Genomic DNA, 20,266 nt, shown 5'->3' on the forward strand with positions numbered 1-20,266 from the left:
AATAGATGGATAAAAATAATCATACCAACTCATCATTTTTAAACACACAACTTAGCATATAAGGCCCTGTTTGGCCAAAAATGTTTCTGTTCCTCGAAACAAAAAAATTTGTTAGGAAAAAAGAAAAGAACATAAATGTGTTTGGTAAAAACTTTTGTTAGGAACAAAAAATCTATTTTTTGTTTACGGGAACAAATTTGGAACATAAACAAGAAATAGAAAAAAGTTGTTTCTTGTTCCCGAGAACAATTTTAAGAAACACTTATTTTTTCTTCTCCTTTTTCTTCTTCTTCTTTCTTTCCTTCTTCTTCCTTTTGGCCGATTGCCGGCCTCGGCCATGATCGGCAATCTGCTGGAGAGGACGAGCCTTACTGGGCCATCGCTAGGTTGACGTCGCCCGGCGGTGGCTCAATGAGGCCGGCGGACCGGGCCAAAAGGAAGAAAGAAAGAAGAAAAAAAAAGAAAATATAATAAAAATATTGAAAAATTAAAAGAAATAACAAAATTATACAAGTTTACCGAACGCATTTCTATTCTGGAATAGAAGTTTTTTGCTGTTATCAAATGTGTTTTTATGCTGAGAAATTGTTTCCGAGAACAAAAATAGAAAAAAAAAATTATTTCTGTTCAAAAATTGTTCATCGGAATAGAAACGTTATCAAAGGCACCCTAATTATCTACTTCATCAAATAATGTCTAATTTCTCGTATGAGCAAAATGAAGAACTATATTGAACATTTACTTATGGTTTAAGAGCCACATTAAACATATTAAAAGTCCAAAGATAATATTACACGCCAAATCAAAGTTCAATAACCATTTTTATCATTTTGCTTTTCAATAGTAGTAAGATAAAAGTTGAAAAGTGGACTAAAGTGGGTAAAGTGGGTAAATTCTGTCGACAGTGACCAAATTTAATAGGTACATGATTCAATTATTGAACTTCACTCATAATTGCCCATTTTCAACCTTGTTACAGTAAGTACAGTCATTACATATTAGATCTTCAGCGTTATTTTATCATGATTTTGGTGAGTTTGCCATGCCAACATGGAGGAAGAAACTTCACTCCCGGACCGTATTGAAACTGAAAGTTGCCTTTTTTCTATTCGAACCCGAGTCCATCGTCTCGTTATCCGAAACTTGACTTCCGAACCACCTCACCTGGATTTTTCTGGCTCCCTCTATCTCCGTCTCTTTCGTCCACCTCACTATACTGGGACAACAGAACGGACATCACAGTCTGCATGAAATCGTATCTTCTGGACATGAACCTTCGCGTTCATGATGACTCGCTGGGACTGAATTCCCAGTTCGCGTTTCTGCTGGTGAAGCCTCAACCCTCTTCCACTCCACGGCTTGAGCGGAGATCAAGATTCGATGCCCTTCTCTTTGCCCACCCCGCGACGCACTGAAACCAACCGTCTCGTTTGGTCGCCATTCGAGTTGAGCTAGAAAAGCCAGACCCAGAACCGAACTGAACTCACCTTCTCTTTGTTTTACATAAAATAATTGATTGACGAATATGGCGTCGGCGTTGGTTGGTGACGATCTGGTGAGGTCGACGAGCAGCCGCCGGAGCTGGGCGTCGACAAGCCACCGGAGCTGGGGGGCGGCCAGCTTCCGGGAGGCCTGGCAGGCGCAGCCAGATGTCTTCAGCCGGAGCGGGCGGCGGGAGGAAGACGAGGAGGAACTCCGGTGGGCTGCCATCGAGCGGCTCCCGACGCTCGACCGGCTGCGAAAGGGGATGCTGAAGCAGGTCCTCGACGACGGTAAAGTGGTCCACGGCGAGGTCGATGTGACCAACCTCAGGATGCAGGACAAGAAGCAGTTGATGGACAACATTCTCAAAGTGGTCGAGGAGGACAACGAGAAGTTCCTCAGGAGGCTCCGAGACAGGACCGATCGGTCGGTTTAGTTCGCTGAATCATCTGTTCATATGTTTCATCTTTTCTTTTTACTTACGGGCGTTGCGGTTGGAAGTTTTTTTTTTTTTGGCTTTTCCATGAATCGGGTTCTTTTGTTGATGGCGTGTATGCAGAGTTGGAATCGAAGTTCCGAAGATCGAAGTTCGATATGAGCATTTGTCCATCGAGGGGGATGTGTATGTTGGAAGCAGAGCACTTCCTACTCTGGTTAATGCCACCATGAACGCTATTGAGGTACAGTTTTGGTTCTTACTTTGAGCTCTGCTCTTGCTTTTTGCGCGTATTGTCAAGGACAATTGCTTTTTTACAATTTTCCTTTTTTGGTAAGGAAACATTAAACTTCTTTCAGGTCTTCGTTTGGGTTGGTGATCAGGAGAAGTAATTTGGTGAGAGATGTTTTCTTGTTGAACAATTCAGAGGTCTCGATGGTTTAGCTTAGGAGAATGGAAAATTAGAGAAGAAAGTAAGCTGTTAATTTTCTTAAACTTCAGTTTAGCTGTTAAAATGGCGTCCACGAATCGCTTGGTTTTTCTTCTTCGGTTTTACCATTTATAGCTTCAATTGGAAATAGTGACAACTTCTCTGCTGTCTAGATGAATTGGAAGGTTGGCCTTTTGCTCACAATTTCCTTTTTTGCTTTAACTATGAAATTTAGAGTGTTCTTGGATTGATTCGGCTGGCACCATCCAAAAAGAGAAAGATTCAGATACTTCGGGATGTTAGCGGGATAGTCAAACCATCAAGGTACTCCATCGCATCAATTAGCTTCTTGGACCATGTATATGCATCGCAAAGAATTGTAGATCTTGGGTAATTATTTTGATAAAGTTAAAATATTTATCGCCTAACATTGCCCCAATTAATCTTACATGTCAATGTGATTGGATACATTATCCTGAATCCATAATCCATTTAATGGTACATTTTCCCTGTGATCCTGCTATCAGGATGACGCTGCTTCTGGGGCCGCCGGGCGCAGGGAAGACAACACTATTGCTAGCACTCGCCGGCAAGCTAGACAAGGATTTAAGGGTGTGGTTTTACTCTGTTGCTTTTTTGAGTACCGGTTAGTGAAACCTTCTTTCATTCACTAATGGCTTTGGTTTGACAGGTAAGTGGCAAAGTCACCTACTGCGGTCATGAGTTGGATGAGTTTGTTCCTCAGAGGACTTGTGCATACATCAGTCAGCACGATCTTCACTATGGCGAGATGACAGTGAGGGAGACACTAGATTTCTCGGGGCGTTGCTTGGGTGTAGGAACGAGATATGAAATGTTGGCTGAACTCTCAAGGAGAGAAAAAGAGGCAGGGATAAAGCCAGATCCCGAAATCGATGCGTTCATGAAAGCCACGGCTGTGGCTGGCCAAGAAACAAGTCTGGTCACTGATTATGTCATCAAGGTTACTTATCTGCTCACAATTGCTTGCGCATCATGAGCCACTTCTGAAAGTCCAACTCACGAGTATTTTTATTGCAGATACTCGGATTGGATATTTGTGCGGACATTCTGGTGGGTGATGAGATGCGAAGGGGTATATCTGGGGGACAGAAAAAACGTCTAACAACTGGTATGCACGAAGTATAGATTCTTTTTTGGAAATCGGTCTTTTGCCGACATTGAGCAGCTCCCTTCTCCAAATTTTGCTCATAAGCAACTTTCCTCTGTCCAATGATCCCTTGTGTCCAAGCCTGTTCAGAGGACTAATTACTTTAAATTATGTTCGTGCTTGCCATGATATGTGCTTGTGCTGAATCTGTAATTGCAATTATCAAACGGTAAAGGATGTCGCTTCAGAACGACTTTTTCTTCCATGTGCATATCTCGTGATCAGATAGTATATAAGAGACTTCATTCTTCTCATGATATGCAGGGGAGATGTTGGTAGGACCAGCAAAGGTATTTTTCATGGACGAAATCTCAACGGGGTTGGATAGTTCCACTACTTTTCAGATTGTCAGATACATGAGGCAGATGGTTCACATCATGGACGTCACCATGGTGGTCTCCCTTCTGCAACCAGCTCCTGAGACTTTCGATCTTTTTGACGACCTCATCCTTCTTTCCGAGGGTCAAATAGTCTATCAAGGTCCACGAGAAAATGTCCTTGAGTTCTTTGAGTACATGGGTTTCAAGTGTCCTGAGAGGAAAGGAGTAGCCGACTTCTTGCAAGAAGTGACTTCCAAGAAGGACCAGGAACAGTACTGGTGCAGGAAGGACCAAGCTTACCAGTTTATTTCCGTTCCGGACTTTTGCCATGCCTTTAGCTCTTTTCGCATAGGAGAACAGCTCTCATCCGAGCTTAGGGTTCCTTATGAAAAGTCCAAAGCTCACCCAGCTGCATTAGTGACATCAAAGTATGGACTCCCAAGCTGGGAACTTTTTAAGGCGTGCTTCGCTAGAGAGTGGCTGCTAGTTAAGCGAAATTCATTTGTCTATATCTTTAAGACCACACAAATCACAATCATGTCGTTAATTGCCTTGACGGTGTTCCTAAGGACAGAAATGCATGTCGGTAAAGTGCAAGATGGGGGGAAGTTTTTTGGAGCACTGTTTTTCAGTTTAATCAATGTGATGTTCAATGGGATGGCAGAACTCGCAATGACTGTCTTCAGGCTTCCAGTCTTCTATAAGCAGAGAGATTTCTTGTTCTATCCTGCTTGGGCATTTGGCTTACCTATTTGGGTCCTCAGGATTCCCCTGTCTTTTATGGAATCGGGGATATGGATCATTCTTACGTACTACACTATCGGATTTGCCCCTGCTGCTAGTAGGTAAAGGAATTCCAAATTATGACATGCTTCAGTAAGATTTTTCTTGCTCATGACCGATGTTTGTGAACTAGCTTCAGAGAAATATAACTTTCTGACTGGAAATGTAAACAAGAACTAAGAGCCTTACAATTGAAGCTTCTCATTTGGCTGACAAATTTTCTCTTTGTTTAGGTTCTTTCGACAATTCTTGGCATTCTTTGGTGTGCACCAGATGGCTTTGTCCCTCTTTCGGTTTATAGCTGCTGTTGGAAGGACGCAAGTTGTCGCTAGTACCCTCGGTACTTTTACCTTGTTGATGGTTTTTGTGCTTGGAGGCTTCATTGTTTCGAAAAGTAAGTTGTGGTATTCCTTGCACTCCTTGTCTTTCTGTTGCTGATCTATATATTGGAACAATGGGTTTTTGGTCTGTTCTGCTGAATTTTCTATTTCCGATAATGCTTGCAGATGACATTGAGCCATGGATGATATGGGGTTACTATATTTCCCCTATGATGTATGGACAGAATGCCATAGTCATGAATGAATTCCTCGATAAAAGATGGAGCGCGGTAAAATGCTGTAGTAGTTAATTTCTTGTTAACTGATATCGTTCAGGGTCACTGTTCACCTGACAACCGTCTATTAACTCGGCAAGCTGCAAAATTCTATGCTTATGCATAGTCCAACATCAAATGATGACTGTCTGTGTTCTCTTATTGCAGCCTAACTTGGATCCCAGGATCAATGAACCGACGGTCGGCAAAGTCCTCCTTAAGTCTAGGGGCTTCTTTGTGGATGATTATTGGTTTTGGATTTGTATTGGAGCGCTATTTGGATTTTCTCTCCTCTTCAACATCTTATTTATTGCAGCGCTGACCTGGTTAAATCGTAAGTCAAATAAGTTTGAAATTTCACCCGCGATTTCCTCGTGGGAACAAGATTGGTGTTAACAATCCTTCTTCTTTGTAACGACTTTCAGCTTTGGGCGATTCTAAAACTGTCGTGCCGGATGAAGATGAAGCTAAGAAGGCAAAGAGTGATGAGCAGAAGACAAAAGGTGAAATATCACTTGTGATTCCCAATTGCTTCTTTTTTGCCAGCGAATGTTGATTAAATTCAGTTTCAATATCTAGGTAATGAACGTGAATTAAGTTGCTCTACTACTATTAGCAATTGAGAACACGGTACTGTCATTCTGTCAACTCCGTGTTATGAAGTGAGAGTGTCCCTAGACAAAACAAACAAGGAAGCAGGACGATAAGGAACCTTTACCTTTAGTCAAAGAAAATTTAGCCAAACTAATTTAGAACGTGGGCGTGCTCCATTAGTTTCTGTGGTTACTTGCAAGCAGGAAACGGGAGAATGTTGCATTCCATCTGTTCGCGTTTTTTTTTTTTTTTTTTTTTTTTTATCTACGAGATACTTTTATAGTTGCAACAAATGAATCTTTGTACCACAGTGTATTGGTGCATCAACTCCTTACTATTATTCTGGTTCTGTGAAAAGCCGAATGCCCTACCTTTTCTGTCCCTTCACAGGCATCGATATGGAACTTAAAAGCACTTCAGATATTGTTGCTGACTCGAAGAAGGCACCACAAAGAGGAATGGTCCTGCCCTTCCAACCCCTTTCCCTTGCATTCAATCATGTGAATTACTATGTCGACATGCCAGCTGTAAGTCACTCATTTTGAACATTCCTCTGTCAAAGCAAGTTTTTCCTCCCATTCCAATCTTCTTTATATAAATGGAATATATGCTTCCTCTATACCAGTCAATTTCTCTGCACTGTATATTAGTCTGATAGCCTGTAGGCAATTAGAAACTTTTGTCCGGTTTGACCTCATATTGAATGTCACAGCTTGTAATGTCCTACCGAGCTATTTCTATTTTACATATTAATTTTTCTGGAACAAACTAGTTCTTTACATAAATTTCTCGAGTGTAAGGTCTAGCTGTAGAAGTTACACATGCCTTGTATGCCAGGAAATGAAGAAACAAGGAGTTGAAGAAGATTGTCTCCAGCTGCTGAGAGATGTTAGTGGTGCTTTTAGGCCAGGTGTGCTAACAGCACTAGTAGGCGTTAGTGGTGCAGGCAAAACGACCCTAATGGACGTTCTAGCAGGGAGAAAGACTGGTGGCTACATTGAAGGAAGTATCAGCATTTCGGGATATCCCAAAAACCAGGCAACATTTGCTCGAGTCAGTGGTTACTGTGAGCAGAATGACATTCATTCACCAAATGTTACCGTTTATGAATCTGTCCTTTACTCGGCTTGGCTTCGCCTATCCTCAGATATCAGCACACAGAGTCGTAAGGTACTTGTTTGTGCCTCTAACATCACCTCTTCTTGACCTTTCGCCTATTGCTTTCTCTGCAGCAGCTAGACAATATAAAAGAAAAATCTAAAACTAATAGCTTCTGACGACTCGTCATGATCTTTTCTTTCATATTCATGCCATCGATGTTTGTTGAAGCTTTCTCTGCAACAGTAGACAATAAAAAAAAATATAAAACTAATAGCTTTCAACAACGCTTCATGATCTTTTCTTCCATATTCATGCCATAGATGTTTGTTGAAGAAGTAATGGATCTGGTGGAACTGAACCCACTGAGGAATGCTCTGGTTGGGCTACCGGGGATCGATGGTCTTTCAACAGAACAAAGGAAGAGGCTCACGATAGCTGTAGAGCTTGTTGCCAACCCATCTATCATCTTCATGGATGAACCGACCTCTGGCCTCGATGCTAGAGCCGCTGCGATTGTTATGCGTACTGTGAGGAATACGGTGGATACAGGAAGGACTGTGGTGTGCACCATTCACCAGCCGAGCATCGATATATTTGAAGCTTTTGATGAGGTTCAGATCCCGATTTCAATTCCTATGGACGGTTTTAATGCATTTGTCCTTTTCAACCAATATAGCTCGTGTACTGAGGACATCTTTTTCTCATCGCAGTTACTTTTAATGAAAAGAGGAGGGCAAGTGATTTACACTGGACCTCTTGGCCGCCATTCTCACAAGCTCATTGAATATTTTGAAGTGAGTCCTTTTGCCTTTCCGATCAGTGTAGTGTAGCGCCCTAGCATGCGAGTTCATAATTCCACTAAGCATCATGTTGAGCGGTTAATGACATTCTTCAAATGCTTTCCGGCTGAATTTGAAACCAGCGTTTCTTTTTAACTTATAGACACATCCTGTTTGCTTGAGGAACTAACATCTCTAACTGAAAAGCAGGCTGTCCCCGGGGTTCCTAAGATCAGGGATGGTTATAATCCTGCCACTTGGATGCTTGAGATCACTGCTCCACAAATCGAGGTTCAACTGGGGGTTGATTTTGCGGAAATTTATGCGAACTCCTCGCTTTATCAGTAAGTTTATCATCATCTCTTCAGAAAACTTATTTGGCAATGATCTTAAAAAACTAGCAGAATCACTTGCTTCATTTATCTTCAATCTCAGGAGGAATCAGGAACTCATTAAAGAACTGAGAACCCCGGTCCCAGGCTCCAAAGATCTCTATTTCCCCACCAAATATTCGCAATCTTTTCTTACGCAGTGCAAAGCTTGTTTCTGGAAGCAACACTGGTCTTACTGGAGAAACCCTCAATACAATGCCATACGTTTCTTCATGACCATAGTAATCGGGGCTTTGTTTGGCCTCATATTCTGGAACAAAGGGCAACAAACGTAAGATTCTTGCCTGTATTAGATGAGCATGTCCCGCATTTTTTTTTCCTTCTTTTTAGCCCATTTTACTAAAACCTGTAATGCTGGTAATTGATTTATGTCTTGCTAATATTAGAAGCAAACCAACTTTTTGAATGAACAGAACTCAGCAGCAAGATCTGATGAATCTTTTGGGGGCAATGTACGCTGCTGTTCTTTTTCTTGGAGCTACCAATGCTTCTGCTGTTCAGTCCGTTGTTGCTATCGAGAGAACAGTTTTTTACCGTGAAAGGGCAGCTGGAATGTACTCTGAACTGCCCTATGCATTTGCCCAGGTAACAAAATGAGGACAAGATACTTGTTGAACAAATTGTGTTTCTTGATGATAATGCTGTATATTGTCAGCACATCACGCCTTTTAGACGAACACGGAATGCACTATTGTATGCTTATGAGCTCTTGATTATTTTGCAGGTGGCGATTGAAACAATATATGTCGCAATTCAGACTATTGTTTACACTCTGCTTCTTTACTCCATGATTGGGTTTAAGTGGACGGCAGGCAAATTCCTGTGGTTCTACTACTACATACTAATGTGCTTCGTCTACTTCACTATGTATGGCATGATGGTTGTGGCCCTTACTCCAGGGCATCAAATCGCTGCCATTGTCATGTCTTTCTTCCTGAGTTTCTGGAACTTGTTCTCCGGCTTTCTCATTCCTAGACCGGTGAGTGATCTCGAAGTTGATACTATACTCCGTGACAGTTCTGATTGAGCATTTGCATTGGGAAACAAAAAAAGAAGTGGCAGTATGGATTATGACCACTGAGAATTTACCTTGTGAAAAAATTACGCAGAATTTTTACAGTGTTATCTGTATTGTCTTTTGAGCTCGAACAAGTGTTGCGGGTACAACATAGGTAGTCTTGGGATGACCCAGATTACATTAATGCTGTTGATTCCCAATCGTTCCTTCCTTGATCTTCATTTTCATGACCCGCTCTTTTTCTCCAACCATATCACAGCAAATCCCTGTCTGGTGGAGGTGGTATTACTGGGCCTCTCCGGTGGCTTGGACCATCTACGGCCTCGTGACCTCTCAGGTGGGAGACAAGGATTCCCAACTCGTGATCCCCGGAGCTGAGGACGTGGCGTTGAAGGCGTTCTTGAAAGAAGAACTGGGTTTTGACTACAACTTCCTTCCGGTCGTCGCGGTCGCTCACGTCGTTTGGGTCCTCCTTTTCTTCTTCGTCTTTGCGTATGGAATCAAGTTCCTCAATTTCCAAAGAAGGTAGAAGCTTTTTTGAGCTGTGTTGAAGTTTGTCTGGAAGAGCATTATTAACACAGCAGGAATTAGTCTTGTGTACATACAAATGATAGGGCAACGAAAACCTGTTGTCTCCACTGAAATCTTACTTTTGGGCATTGATTTTTACCTGTGCACGGATCATTTTGTACCCTTCTGTTCACAAAGAGATGTAGTGAACAGTTAAAAGTAAATCCAGAATGGTTAAGACTTTAAAGGGAAAGCTCTGCTCTCTTCATCTCGTTTGGTGCTTCAATGTTTTCTTCAGTATATAGTACTTGATGGCGAGGTCAGGATAGAGATAACCGACGGTCACTTCGCAATGTCGTCGTCGGTAGATGTCTTGAGAGGGTAATCTCTAAAGTACAATGGCGAATCCTACAGTCACATTTTTCATAAAATTTTTGTCTAATTATGATAGCACATCCTAATAAATTAAATCAATTTTCCGGCATGTTACGATGTTTTGGCACTTATTAACAATTACGTGTCTTGTAATTGCACGTCACAATTGAGTATCATAGAAGTTCTATCTGCAAATGCGTGTTGGAAGATTCCCCTATAGGGTTGCATCTATTAATTTTTTAGAAAATATCACGTAGACTAATTTCATTATCGATGTCGCAAACAAAATGAGTATAGAATGAGTATAGAGTATAAATAATTCTACGGATTCCATATACGTATGGTCAAACACAGCTATGGGCTTGAATTTGAAGTCTCTGGATTAATGCCTCATGAAACTGTCTTAAGATGCATCTATAACTTTTTAAGAAAATATCATGTAGACTCGTTTCATTATCAAAGTTGTAAACAAAATGAGTATGGGAGTATAAATAAATTCCACAGACTTTATATACGTACGGTCAAACACGGCAAGGGGCTTGAATTGAAGTCTCCGGAGCAACGCCTCAGGACTGACTCGCTCATCCTCCGCAAATCTAAAATATTGAACAACGACCACCTCCATGCTATAAAGAACTTTCGCACGGAAGTACACATGTTCTACTTCTTGCTAATCAAAGCGACCCACAAACCATAATGGTCCTGGAAGAGTATCTGTCAGACGGTTGGCTATAACTGCCTATCGAAGCATGAGATTCTCAAGCAAAATAAATCTTTTGATACTTGGAAAGTGATGCTGTGCTGTAGATATTCCTTTTCCTTTTTTCCCCCACTTTTTAAATAATAATAATAATAATAATAATAATGTTAGGTGTTTTAAGATAAAATTATTTGTGAGGCGATGCGGAGATATAGTTTATTTGAAAATCCAGAAAACACCCTGAAAAACTTCATAAATAAGTTAAGTTCAAATTTAGAGTTTCTAATCCAAAATAATTTACACGTAATTTATGAGATTTGAACAAGTAACTTTCATTTCCTAGATTTGAAATCCTAATATGCATATTAAAAACCTTAATTCAGAGTAAATTTAGACGTACGATCTAGAACTCTTGAATTAGATATACCTAAACAGTCCAACCAACTGCATCGACTCTGAAGGTTATCACAACATGCACATTTTAATGCCCATTATATTTTGGTTTATCGATTTATTTTTAAGTATATCTCAATACACTCGGACCTACTCCATTTTATTTATTTATTCATTGCACAGCAAATATATTGCGAGCAAATGAAGACGGTAGTAAGGATTCAGGATTTGAATTGAAAATGGGAGGTGGGCCTCTGACACCAAATCATTGAGCTTACAGATAGAAATTCTGGAAATCAAAAATTACAATTTAATAAAAGTGCTTGGTGACGCCCGGAATTAGGTGAGCGTTTCCTGTCTCCCTCGCTCTCTCTCTCTCTCTCTCTCTAGTCTCTCCCGCTTAAGAAATCGCAAGTCCAGGGTTGCACGCCAGCGACGCCGATGCGTGCACTGAATATCCACCTCCCTTGTCTTGTAGTGGGCCCCACCCGGGGCACAAGATTCCTGGGTCCGTCATCAAATTCCTCCCGCCCGATCTGGGCCATCGATTCCTGATATTGCCGTTCGTGACCCGAAACCATGGACGTGTCAATTCTCAACGGCATCCTCTCATCCCGCCGGGTAGAGAGAGAGAGAGAGAGAGGCTTTGAGCTACACTAACGAGTAATTATTTCGTCATGGAAACGAGTTTTTCTTCTTCTTTTTTTCTTTTCTTTTTTACTGAGCCCGCATTGACTCAATCATATTGCTGATTCACTTTAATAATCTGGGGACCCCAGAATATAAATTATTGGAAAAAGAACAGCTGCTTGTAATAGAATAAAGGAAAAATCGGAATTAATTAAATTAAGAAGAGAAAGGAACATGGTCCAAATTTGAAAGTCCAAGGTGGAAAAGGTGGTCTCATTCGTCAAAAGATGTGGGGGGTTAGATGAGCTGCCGCCCCTGCTCATTCTCCTATTCTCCCTTCAGTATTACGGCTTATTCTTTTCACATAATAATATTTAGAGTTAACTTAACCCTGAAAAAAAAACTCTAAATTAGGCATATTATAATATAAATACTCCAAACTTTTTCTATGTTGCAAAAAACCTAAGTTGTACCTATGGACACCAATCCCATTTTTTTTTTTATTTACTGAATCTCTAAAATTTGTGCCGATGTGACAAAAGATAACCTTAAGCCCTTTACCTAATTGTGATACCAATACTCCAAACTTTAAATGCGTCACTAAAAACTCTAAATTGTACCCAATGACACCAATACGCCATTTTTTTAGTACCACCAATACCCCCAAATTGTACCAATTTGACAAAAGATACTCTCGAGTTTTTCGCCTAACATTAAACCCACATTAGCTTCGTTTGCTTGCTGTTATTTATGCAAGCTGCCACATTGTATTTTTAATAGTTGTCTTGGATGAAAATATGAAGGTTTTTTTTTTTTTTTTTTTAATTTTTTATGAAGCCAGTACAAATTTGGAGTACTGGTTAGGCGAAAAACAAAAAAAGATTTGGATTATTGGTGCCATATTAGCTATTTAAGGGGTTTTTGGTAGAGAAAATATATTTTTGTCATAGTAGTATAAATTTAGGGTATTGATATTACAATAGGCAAAGTTTAGCGTTTTTGGTGGTATACATAAGGCATTTTACTACAACAAGTTCGAGGATTTTAGTCATATAAAAAATGTTTGGTTATTGATGTTGCATTGGATAAAATTTAGGGTTTTTATGGTATTTTTTCTCTTAAAAATTTAATATTTTATGTTTGGAATATTATGCAAGGTCATGATAATTTAAAAAAAAAAAAAAAAAGGAGAGAGAGAGAGAGCTTTGATGTACGGAAATAGTGTGTGTAGGCGACCCATTTCTTTCTACTTCACACCAAGGTTATGATAATAAAAAAGGAAAAAGAGAGTTGTCATCGTAAGGTGACGGCGTGCGTAGGCGACCCATATCTTTCTAATTCACACCAAACCATTAGCTGAATCTCCTTTCTTCAAGGCTTCAAACAGGGAAGGAGTGAATTATGACATTTTTTTTATAAAATGCTTGCAAGGAATTGAGAAATAATTCTTGGTACTTTGTCATGAAAGGCTTCCTCAAATGGAATTGGGATTGCCACTCAAAACGTTTACAGCAAAGACTCAAAATACCTTTCTTTACTTGCAAGGACTCAATAAAAGTAAAAGCCTTCACTGCAATGCAAAGTTAAAGTTTATTACACTGAACATTATTTTGTAAAGTAGATTTGCTCTTGAGATCTCTTTGTCTAATGGAAGAGTTAGCGCTAAGTGGAAATAACTACAAAAGTGAGGTGAAGTAAGAAAGGGTGTGAGAGATAGAGCAGGCAATTATAGTAGGCAGTGATGAGTTTTAGAGAAGTGTCAAGACGCTTGGAGTTGGGCAATTCTAGGTCATAGGTGAAAAGTGTCAAGCCGTTGGAGTTGTTGGAAACTAAGAGAAGCACGCAATAGTGAATGTAGAGAGTTCTCAATAGTTTGCTCCGCCAACATCACAAAACCTGAAATGTCAAAACTAGAAATCTAAAGAATGACATATTCAGGCGATTATTGATGAAAGGGCTTCTAAAGTGTAAGCGCCATGTGACAATCAATTCTTAGAGAATCAAGAATGAAGATAGTTGCTTGACATGAACCAACGATGAATTGCCACGATTTATCATGAGGATACAGTTCAATGACGAGTCACAATGCATAGGAAGGACACAACTCGACACCAAGTCCACTAGAAAGGGGTAAGCCATATCCCGAACAAATTCCACTCCGAAACCCTACTACATTGAAACTTTCTAAACTACCCCAAAAGAAGAGGGATAATCTAACATCCCATCATTAATCTCAAGTTACACCTAAGTAAGACATTGCTCCATAAGAACATACTTTTAGAAAACTCTTGAATAAGGGACATTTCTTAATGAGTTACAAAAATCTGACGACACAAAATAACCATACTTCTTGTGGCTTTATTCTCATTTATTTAGAGACACAGAGATGGAGACTTTAAGTTTGATACGCAACCTTACTAGTGCAACTGTTCGGTCGTTATAATTCCAAGGCCTCCAATGTTCGTTAGAAGACGGGTTTTCAGGGAACAGAAGCAACTTTGGTTGAGACAACCCACCTACTGCCCTAATTATTTGGGGGGTGAAAGCTAGGGCCGTCATTAATGGCCACTGAATATGACCTTTGAGAGGGGTTGCCACGTCATCTTTAACTTTGTTAATCTCTCCTACAGATGTTATAATTATCAGTTTTCTGGAAATTATCATGGATTTTGGACATGTATCCAGGATTAGTTGGTTTTCGCTTAAAATGAATAATAATCGGTTGCTTGTATTTATAAAAATAAATAAACGAAAATATCTTCATCCTCCATGAAATATTCATAAATAAAATTATTATTGATAATAAAAATATTTTTTATTGACTAATTATTTTAAGTTATATAAGTGCTTGATTTTAGGAAGATATTTTTTAGATCATTCATTTTTGTGAAACAAGCCAACATGATACCTCAACTTATTTTGATCAAAATTAATAATAAGTTAATAAATGGCATCGCTATCACAGTGTTTGTGGTAAAAATAATCAATTAAAGGAAGTGCCAATTCAATTGATGTAATGTTACTTTAATATAATTTAATGGCGAAAAAGCTCCTATGATCGAGTAGTTACAAATTGCACAAGGTGTTGACCGTGGAGTGTGGAAAAGATCACATTTGGATTTCAAATAACATTTTGGCAGGTCCCCTTTTTTTGGCCAAACAAAATTGTTGAGGAACACAAATTCGAAATTTTATCTTATTGCAGTACTGAATGAGTCGGAAATATGAACATATTCTTTTTGCAATAATTGAACCTAAAGAGAGAAAAAGTTATGATGCATGCTTTACCAAAAAAAAAAAAAAAGAGTTATGATACATGAAAATTCTGGGTGGTGTTATGTAAAATTCTGGAGCTTGATCTATAGTTACCAAAAACAATAGGATGGAAAAGAAAACAATAGCGACTAAGTGTAACTTGTTTTTAGTTAAGCATACGTTTAAGTGTAACTTAATTGTAAATTGAGATTGACCCGTTTGAAATAAACCCAATTTGATTAAAACAGACAAGTGATATATATATATATATATATATATATATATATATATATTATATAACATAGTTAAAAGAAGTAAACTCATTCCCTAAACTTTGTTCACTGCCTATTCACTTTTTAGTTGCACAAGACCATCGTCATATGGACATGTACTGCATAATAGATTTCTATAGTTCATTAAGAGCTGTGTTAACGAGTACTTTCGAAATATTTATTTAGCATACTTAATTTTTACCGATACACTTTTGGAAACGGTTGATTACACATGAGGCAAGAACAATTTTTGTATTAAAAACTATTAAGTTTTTTTTTCCTTATTTATTGCTTAACGAGAGCACTTTACTGAAAGTCATTTACCAAATCAATTATTTATGATGATTTGTGATTCGTAACCTTTCTTTCACATGTGGATATAATTAAAGAAATGGGACAGTTACATTTTCGACGAATTAAAGAAAGGCCATTTTAAAAATCGCCACTAATTCCCAATTTCAAACTTTTTTTTGACCCTCACACTTTCTTTAATCAGAAGTTAGAAGGGGCGGGGGGGCAAAAAAGAAAAAAAAGGTTAATTAACTTGTCGCCTATCTTTTTCAGTAGGTGGCAGCTGAGCTGGTTCGTCTCTCTTTCTGTCTTTCTGCCCTAAAACGCTATCGTATAATTTCGAACTTTCTCTTTTCTTTTTATAAATAAATAAATAAATAAATAAATAAAAGATTTCCCCAAAAGAAAAAGATGTGTCGTGTTGGCTTCCCCACTTTAATTTTTTTTTTCCCGGAAAATTAGAAAAATGGAAAACAATTAAAGCCGGCTTCGTCTATAAGCACTCGCCAAATGCCATAGGAGAGAGAGAGAGAGAAACTGAGACAGAGTGGACACACCAACACACCATCATTCCAAAGCAAAAGCAAGAGGGAAAAAGAAAGAACGGAAGACTGGAGAGAGAAAAGCGAGAGGGGGAGGAGGCGAGCGGAGAGGGGCCGAGGAAGGAGGAGGGTTTCTGTTGCCTGAAGATCAGGAGAAGAAGAAGAAGGCCCCGATGCAGACGAGCGAGCAGCAGCCCCTGCAGCAGGCCCACCAGCAGCAGCAGCAGCAGCAGCTGGCCCTGCAGAACTCGTCGGGGAGCCTGAGCTTCAGCAGCAACATGTCGCTGTCGAGGGAGGACGAGGAGATGTCGAGGTCGGCGCTGTCCACCTTCAGGGCCAAGGAGGAGGAGATCGAGAGGAAGAAGATGGAAGTCCGCGAGCGCGTCCTCAACCACCTGGGTCGGGTCGAGGAAGAGACCAAACGCTTGGCCACCATTCGCGAGGTACGCAACGCAAAATCCCCCACAAGTCCTTGGAAAATTTATGGTCGTGAGAGCTGGTGAATCGCCGAGATGGGTCAATTTGGTTTGCGGATGTTTTTCCTCCTTTATAACTCGAAATTCTACTAAGAATTGTTCTCTCTTTTTAACATATACTCGTCGAGTTATTTCTATGTCGGATATTTCTTTCTTGAAATTTTTGTCAACTATAAGAAAAGAAAAAGAAAGACTGATAGGAAGCTGGAGCTGGAAGTATCAGCGAAGATCTCGTTTGTTTATGGATATTACACAGGTCTCGATGCTGAATTAGTGAGTTTGACCAAGAAATTTTTCCTTTTGTTTGTTCTAGGCAGAGAATGATGCTACTGTCTGTAAATAAAATAAAAAAATTTCGAAAAGAATCCATTTTTTTGTCGAGTTTCTGATAAATTTGGATCCTTTTCCTTGTATTTTTCCTTTTGTTCTGTGTTTTCAATTTTTTCTTTTTGAGCAGATTTGGCTGAAACATCTGTCTCTCTACAAGATGTCTTGCTCGTTTTAACGGAATCCTGCCGTCCTGCAATCTATCAAAGCTTTTGTTCCCCCCTCCCAATACTGTCGGTCAACGGCCCCTTTCTCTGCCACAAACAAACATATGAATGAGGATATAAGGAATGTCTGGTGTCATAAAACTTTTCTTGCTTTGGATTCCATCTTAAAAAGTTTGTTATTAACTGAATTGGAAACGAATAATTTGTCCTTTCGGGGAAGTAAATTCACCTTCTCTCCTGTTTATGGCCCGAGAAACAATTTCCTTGTGTCGATTTTGACATGATACATGAGAGGAATCATTCTGCCTGTGCTTCCAGTTGTGTTTTGTCCGTGTGTTGACTGACAAAGATAACGAATTAGATTAGAAGCAATGCAGATTATGAAGATTTTTCTTTTTATGGGTGCGAAGTTTGGATGGTGGTCTGGATTATAAGGTTATGCCACTAATTTGGATGGAATGAATGTGATGATTGACAAAGAAAACGTATTAGATTAGAAGGGATGCCGATTACGAAGAAATGTATGTTTTTTTTTTTTTTTCTTTTAATGGGTGTGAAGTTGGATGATAGTCTGGATTAAAGGGTATACCGCTGATACAGATGGAATGTGGAGCCAAAAATTTGTAGAGTGTTTTCTTTTCAGTTCTAAAGTTGTGTTGACAATGTTTATACCTGCTGTGAATATTGTCTGTGATAATCAGGAACTAGAAGCACTGGCGGATCCAATGAGGAAGGATGTTTCCCTGGTTAGAAAGAAGATAGATACAGTGAACAAGGAATTGAAGACGCTAGGACATTCTTGCCAGAAGAAGGTGATAAAGATAAACTTGTCGATCAGTTCCCTCTCTAATGTCCAAATCTCTAGCTGGCACTGAACTTGGGTTTTATGGATTGTCACAGGAGAGAGAGTACAAGGAGGCTCTCGAGGCTTTCAACGATAAGAACAAGGAAAAAGTACAGCTCATTACCAAGTTAATGGAGGTTGGAGATGCAGTCCTTTCTCTGTTTGTGTATATGTTATGGCACGTGTGCGTTCTTCGTACAGTTCCAATTATACTCGTGACATTTATTCTGATGGATTTCGAATCTTGAACAGCTTGTGAGCGAAAGCGAGAAGTTGAGGATGAAGAAGCTGGAGGAGCTCAGCAAGAACATAGAGTCTATAAACTGAAGATAGTCTACTCCACTGCTGATAGCTGATCAAAGTTTGTTCTGATCTGATGCTTGTAAATGTGACTTGCCTACATTTATTTATGGGTGCTTTGGGACTGGGAGATGTTACTCTTTACCTCTGTTTTTGTTAGCATTTGATGGGTCTTGGATCTTTTCACTAGTCAAGTTAGGAAAGGGAAAATTGCCTCTTGAACCGGGTTTGTAGAATTTAACGCGTCTCCACTGTCGAGTTTCTTCTTATTTTCTTTTTTATCTTTTTTCCCGTTTGTTGAAAACTTAACTATCTTTTGAAAGTCTTGTATAATTTTTTCAGTGTGGTTTGAAGAATAGCCCCTTTCATATCCAATTCTTTTCTTGGTTATTGTAACTTTGCGTTCCCTATTATGGTGGTTGTCTGATTCTTCTCTGTACTGAATGGTAAATCACTTTGGGCAATTTGTTGATTGTATATTTTTCGCCAATGACGATAATGGTTGTGCTGTGCCGGTTCAAGTATTTGTCCGAGCAGATGTTGAACTGGTACTGAATGGTCACGGAACATGTGTGGAATCCTTGTATGATTTGGTCCTGAAGTAGTATTGTCGTGGATGCATTAGTTCCGATGAGGATCCCTGATACATCCTCCCACAAGAGAACCCAAACTCATCCTGGACGCCCCCTGATAGCACTTCCTGTGATTAGCAGCGTAGCTATATGGAGGGTGGTTTCCCAGTCGCGTCGCCTTCGGTTGTTGGGACCATTATGGTGTTACTGTAGTCGAAGGACGAATCAGTTTCCTTTTGGTAAGACGAGTGGTCACGGGCGAGTTTCCGAGGCCCCGATTTCGGAGAAGGGATGGTATTCGGAGGAAACCGTTACTCGCTGAAGGACGTGGAAGTTGTTGAACATACACCAAAATCACGAATCCTACTTTAAATTTGGGGGGAAGGTGATTGAAAAATTTGGATCTAGGAGGGCCCATGCAAATAATTAAAATTCTAGACTTTTTTGAGGGACCAGCCATGTTTCGGTGGGAGCATCAAATTAGACAAGGGAGTAGTTGTTGGGACGAAACCGAGCTGAAATGAACAGACGTATCAATTATCTATTCCTAAGCTAGACAAAGCGACAAACTTCAGCGGGTGTGCAGGTCGACAACTGCAAAATTGTTTAGCTCGTTGACCTTGTGGGCTGGGTTGCTGAAGAGCCGTCTTCCCAACCGGAACCAAAGTTGACCTCGGCCGGGGTATCTCTCGTTCCTTTTTCTTTTTGCCAAATCCCGAAAAAACCCACCGACTCGCACGAGAGAGATACCTTGACTTTTCAAACCACCTCGAGAAACTTCACCAACTCTTTTCGGAGAAATAAAAATACCTACCATTAAATTATCAGTTCATGCAATTTGACGTGGCACATAGTGAAGTGGCTAACGGGGTTGATGTGTACAAAAGAAATGTCGGCAAGAGCCAAAGAAACACCGTGAATACGTGAGCAAAAACCAAACGGCACCGTTTAGCTAAAACATTATTATTTCTAATTCTTCTAAATTAGAACAAATTTGCTTTTAGATCTATGTTTTAGGACATCACTGTAACTCTTTTCTCTATGAGTTTGTTTTTCTAAAACATCGATATAAGCCACGTTGCATACCACATCAACTTGCTTAAATGAAAAGTTTTGGCAATGAGTATTTTGGTCCCTAGGATAGAAATTCATTGGTTTTTTGGGTCATTTGAAAGTCAGGATATTTTTATCTACAAGCGAAAGTTTAGTTTTTTTTTTCCCTAGGGATTTGGTCTTTTTTATTGCTCTTCTCACGTTCTTTTTCTTGATTACTCAGGTTATACTAGGGGGAATTACATTTGCGTCCAAAATTTTGGCACTTGTTGCAAATTGCCCCTCGACTTTTCAATTCTCACAATGTGCCTCGGCAGTATGTAAATCAATTGTAATATCCCCCAGCATTGACTCTGACCATTTTCTAACCAGGGGTCCAATCATGTGCTTTGTCACTTGACTAATTAGCTCTTCTTAAAGAGGGAAACTCTTGAAGTGAA

The 20,266-nt window shown here is 39.7% G+C and overlaps 2 protein-coding genes across 5 annotated transcripts; both read left to right on the forward strand.

Moving 5' to 3' along the window:
• The first annotated feature begins 1,121 nt into the window (after positions 1-1,121).
• LOC104425660 (pleiotropic drug resistance protein 2) lies at positions 1,122-9,897 on the forward strand. Of its 4 annotated transcripts, none has more exons than XM_010038414.3 (20): positions 1,122-1,908; positions 2,042-2,162; positions 2,584-2,672; positions 2,876-2,960; positions 3,040-3,330; positions 3,408-3,498; positions 3,802-4,702; positions 4,874-5,034; positions 5,147-5,250; positions 5,404-5,569; positions 5,661-5,738; positions 6,220-6,356; positions 6,667-6,999; positions 7,251-7,541; positions 7,641-7,724; positions 7,917-8,053; positions 8,145-8,372; positions 8,515-8,686; positions 8,826-9,080; positions 9,379-9,897. In XM_010038414.3, the coding sequence occupies exons 1-20, from the start codon at positions 1,526-1,528 to the stop codon at positions 9,646-9,648; spliced, it is 4,377 nt and encodes a 1,458-aa protein (XP_010036716.1). In that variant the 5' UTR covers positions 1,122-1,525; the 3' UTR covers positions 9,649-9,897. The 4 variants fall into 4 exon arrangements, with proteins under 4 accessions (XP_010036716.1, XP_010036717.1, XP_010036718.1 ...); XM_010038415.3 differs by having other exon boundaries at positions 1,124-1,908; positions 7,920-8,053; XM_010038416.3 differs by lacking the exon at positions 1,122-1,908 and adding an exon at positions 2,278-2,391.
• A 6,161-nt stretch (positions 9,898-16,058) lies between these two features.
• LOC104425661 (ankyrin repeat domain-containing protein 30A) lies at positions 16,059-18,665 on the forward strand. Its single transcript, XM_010038417.3, has 4 exons — positions 16,059-16,530; positions 17,759-17,869; positions 17,958-18,038; positions 18,154-18,665. The coding sequence occupies exons 1-4, from the start codon at positions 16,261-16,263 to the stop codon at positions 18,226-18,228; spliced, it is 537 nt and encodes a 178-aa protein (XP_010036719.1). The 5' UTR covers positions 16,059-16,260; the 3' UTR covers positions 18,229-18,665.
• Positions 18,666-20,266: the final 1,601 nt, after the last annotated feature.

Source organism: Eucalyptus grandis, chromosome 11 (genome assembly GCF_016545825.1).
Source record: "Eucalyptus grandis isolate ANBG69807.140 chromosome 11, ASM1654582v1, whole genome shotgun sequence".
NCBI lineage: Eukaryota > Viridiplantae > Streptophyta > Magnoliopsida > Myrtales > Myrtaceae > Eucalyptus > Eucalyptus grandis.

Bases quoted from the DNA above. Each gene is read 5' to 3' on its own strand.
- LOC104425660 (XM_010038414.3), top strand. From the start codon at position 1,526: ATGGCGTCGGCGTTGGTTGGTGACGATCTGGTGAGGTCGACGAGCAGC. The intron at 2,961-3,039 runs GTGTGGTTTTAC...TTGGTTTGACAG, and splicing joins AGCTAGACAAGGATTTAAGG to GTAAGTGGCAAAGTCACCTA. The intron at 6,357-6,666 runs GTAAGTCACTCA...CTTGTATGCCAG, and splicing joins ACTATGTCGACATGCCAGCT to GAAATGAAGAAACAAGGAGT.
- LOC104425661 (XM_010038417.3), top strand. From the start codon at position 16,261: ATGCAGACGAGCGAGCAGCAGCCCCTGCAGCAGGCCCACCAGCAGCAG. The intron at 16,531-17,758 runs GTACGCAACGCA...TGTGATAATCAG, and splicing joins GCTTGGCCACCATTCGCGAG to GAACTAGAAGCACTGGCGGA. The intron at 18,039-18,153 runs GTTGGAGATGCA...AATCTTGAACAG, and splicing joins TCATTACCAAGTTAATGGAG to CTTGTGAGCGAAAGCGAGAA.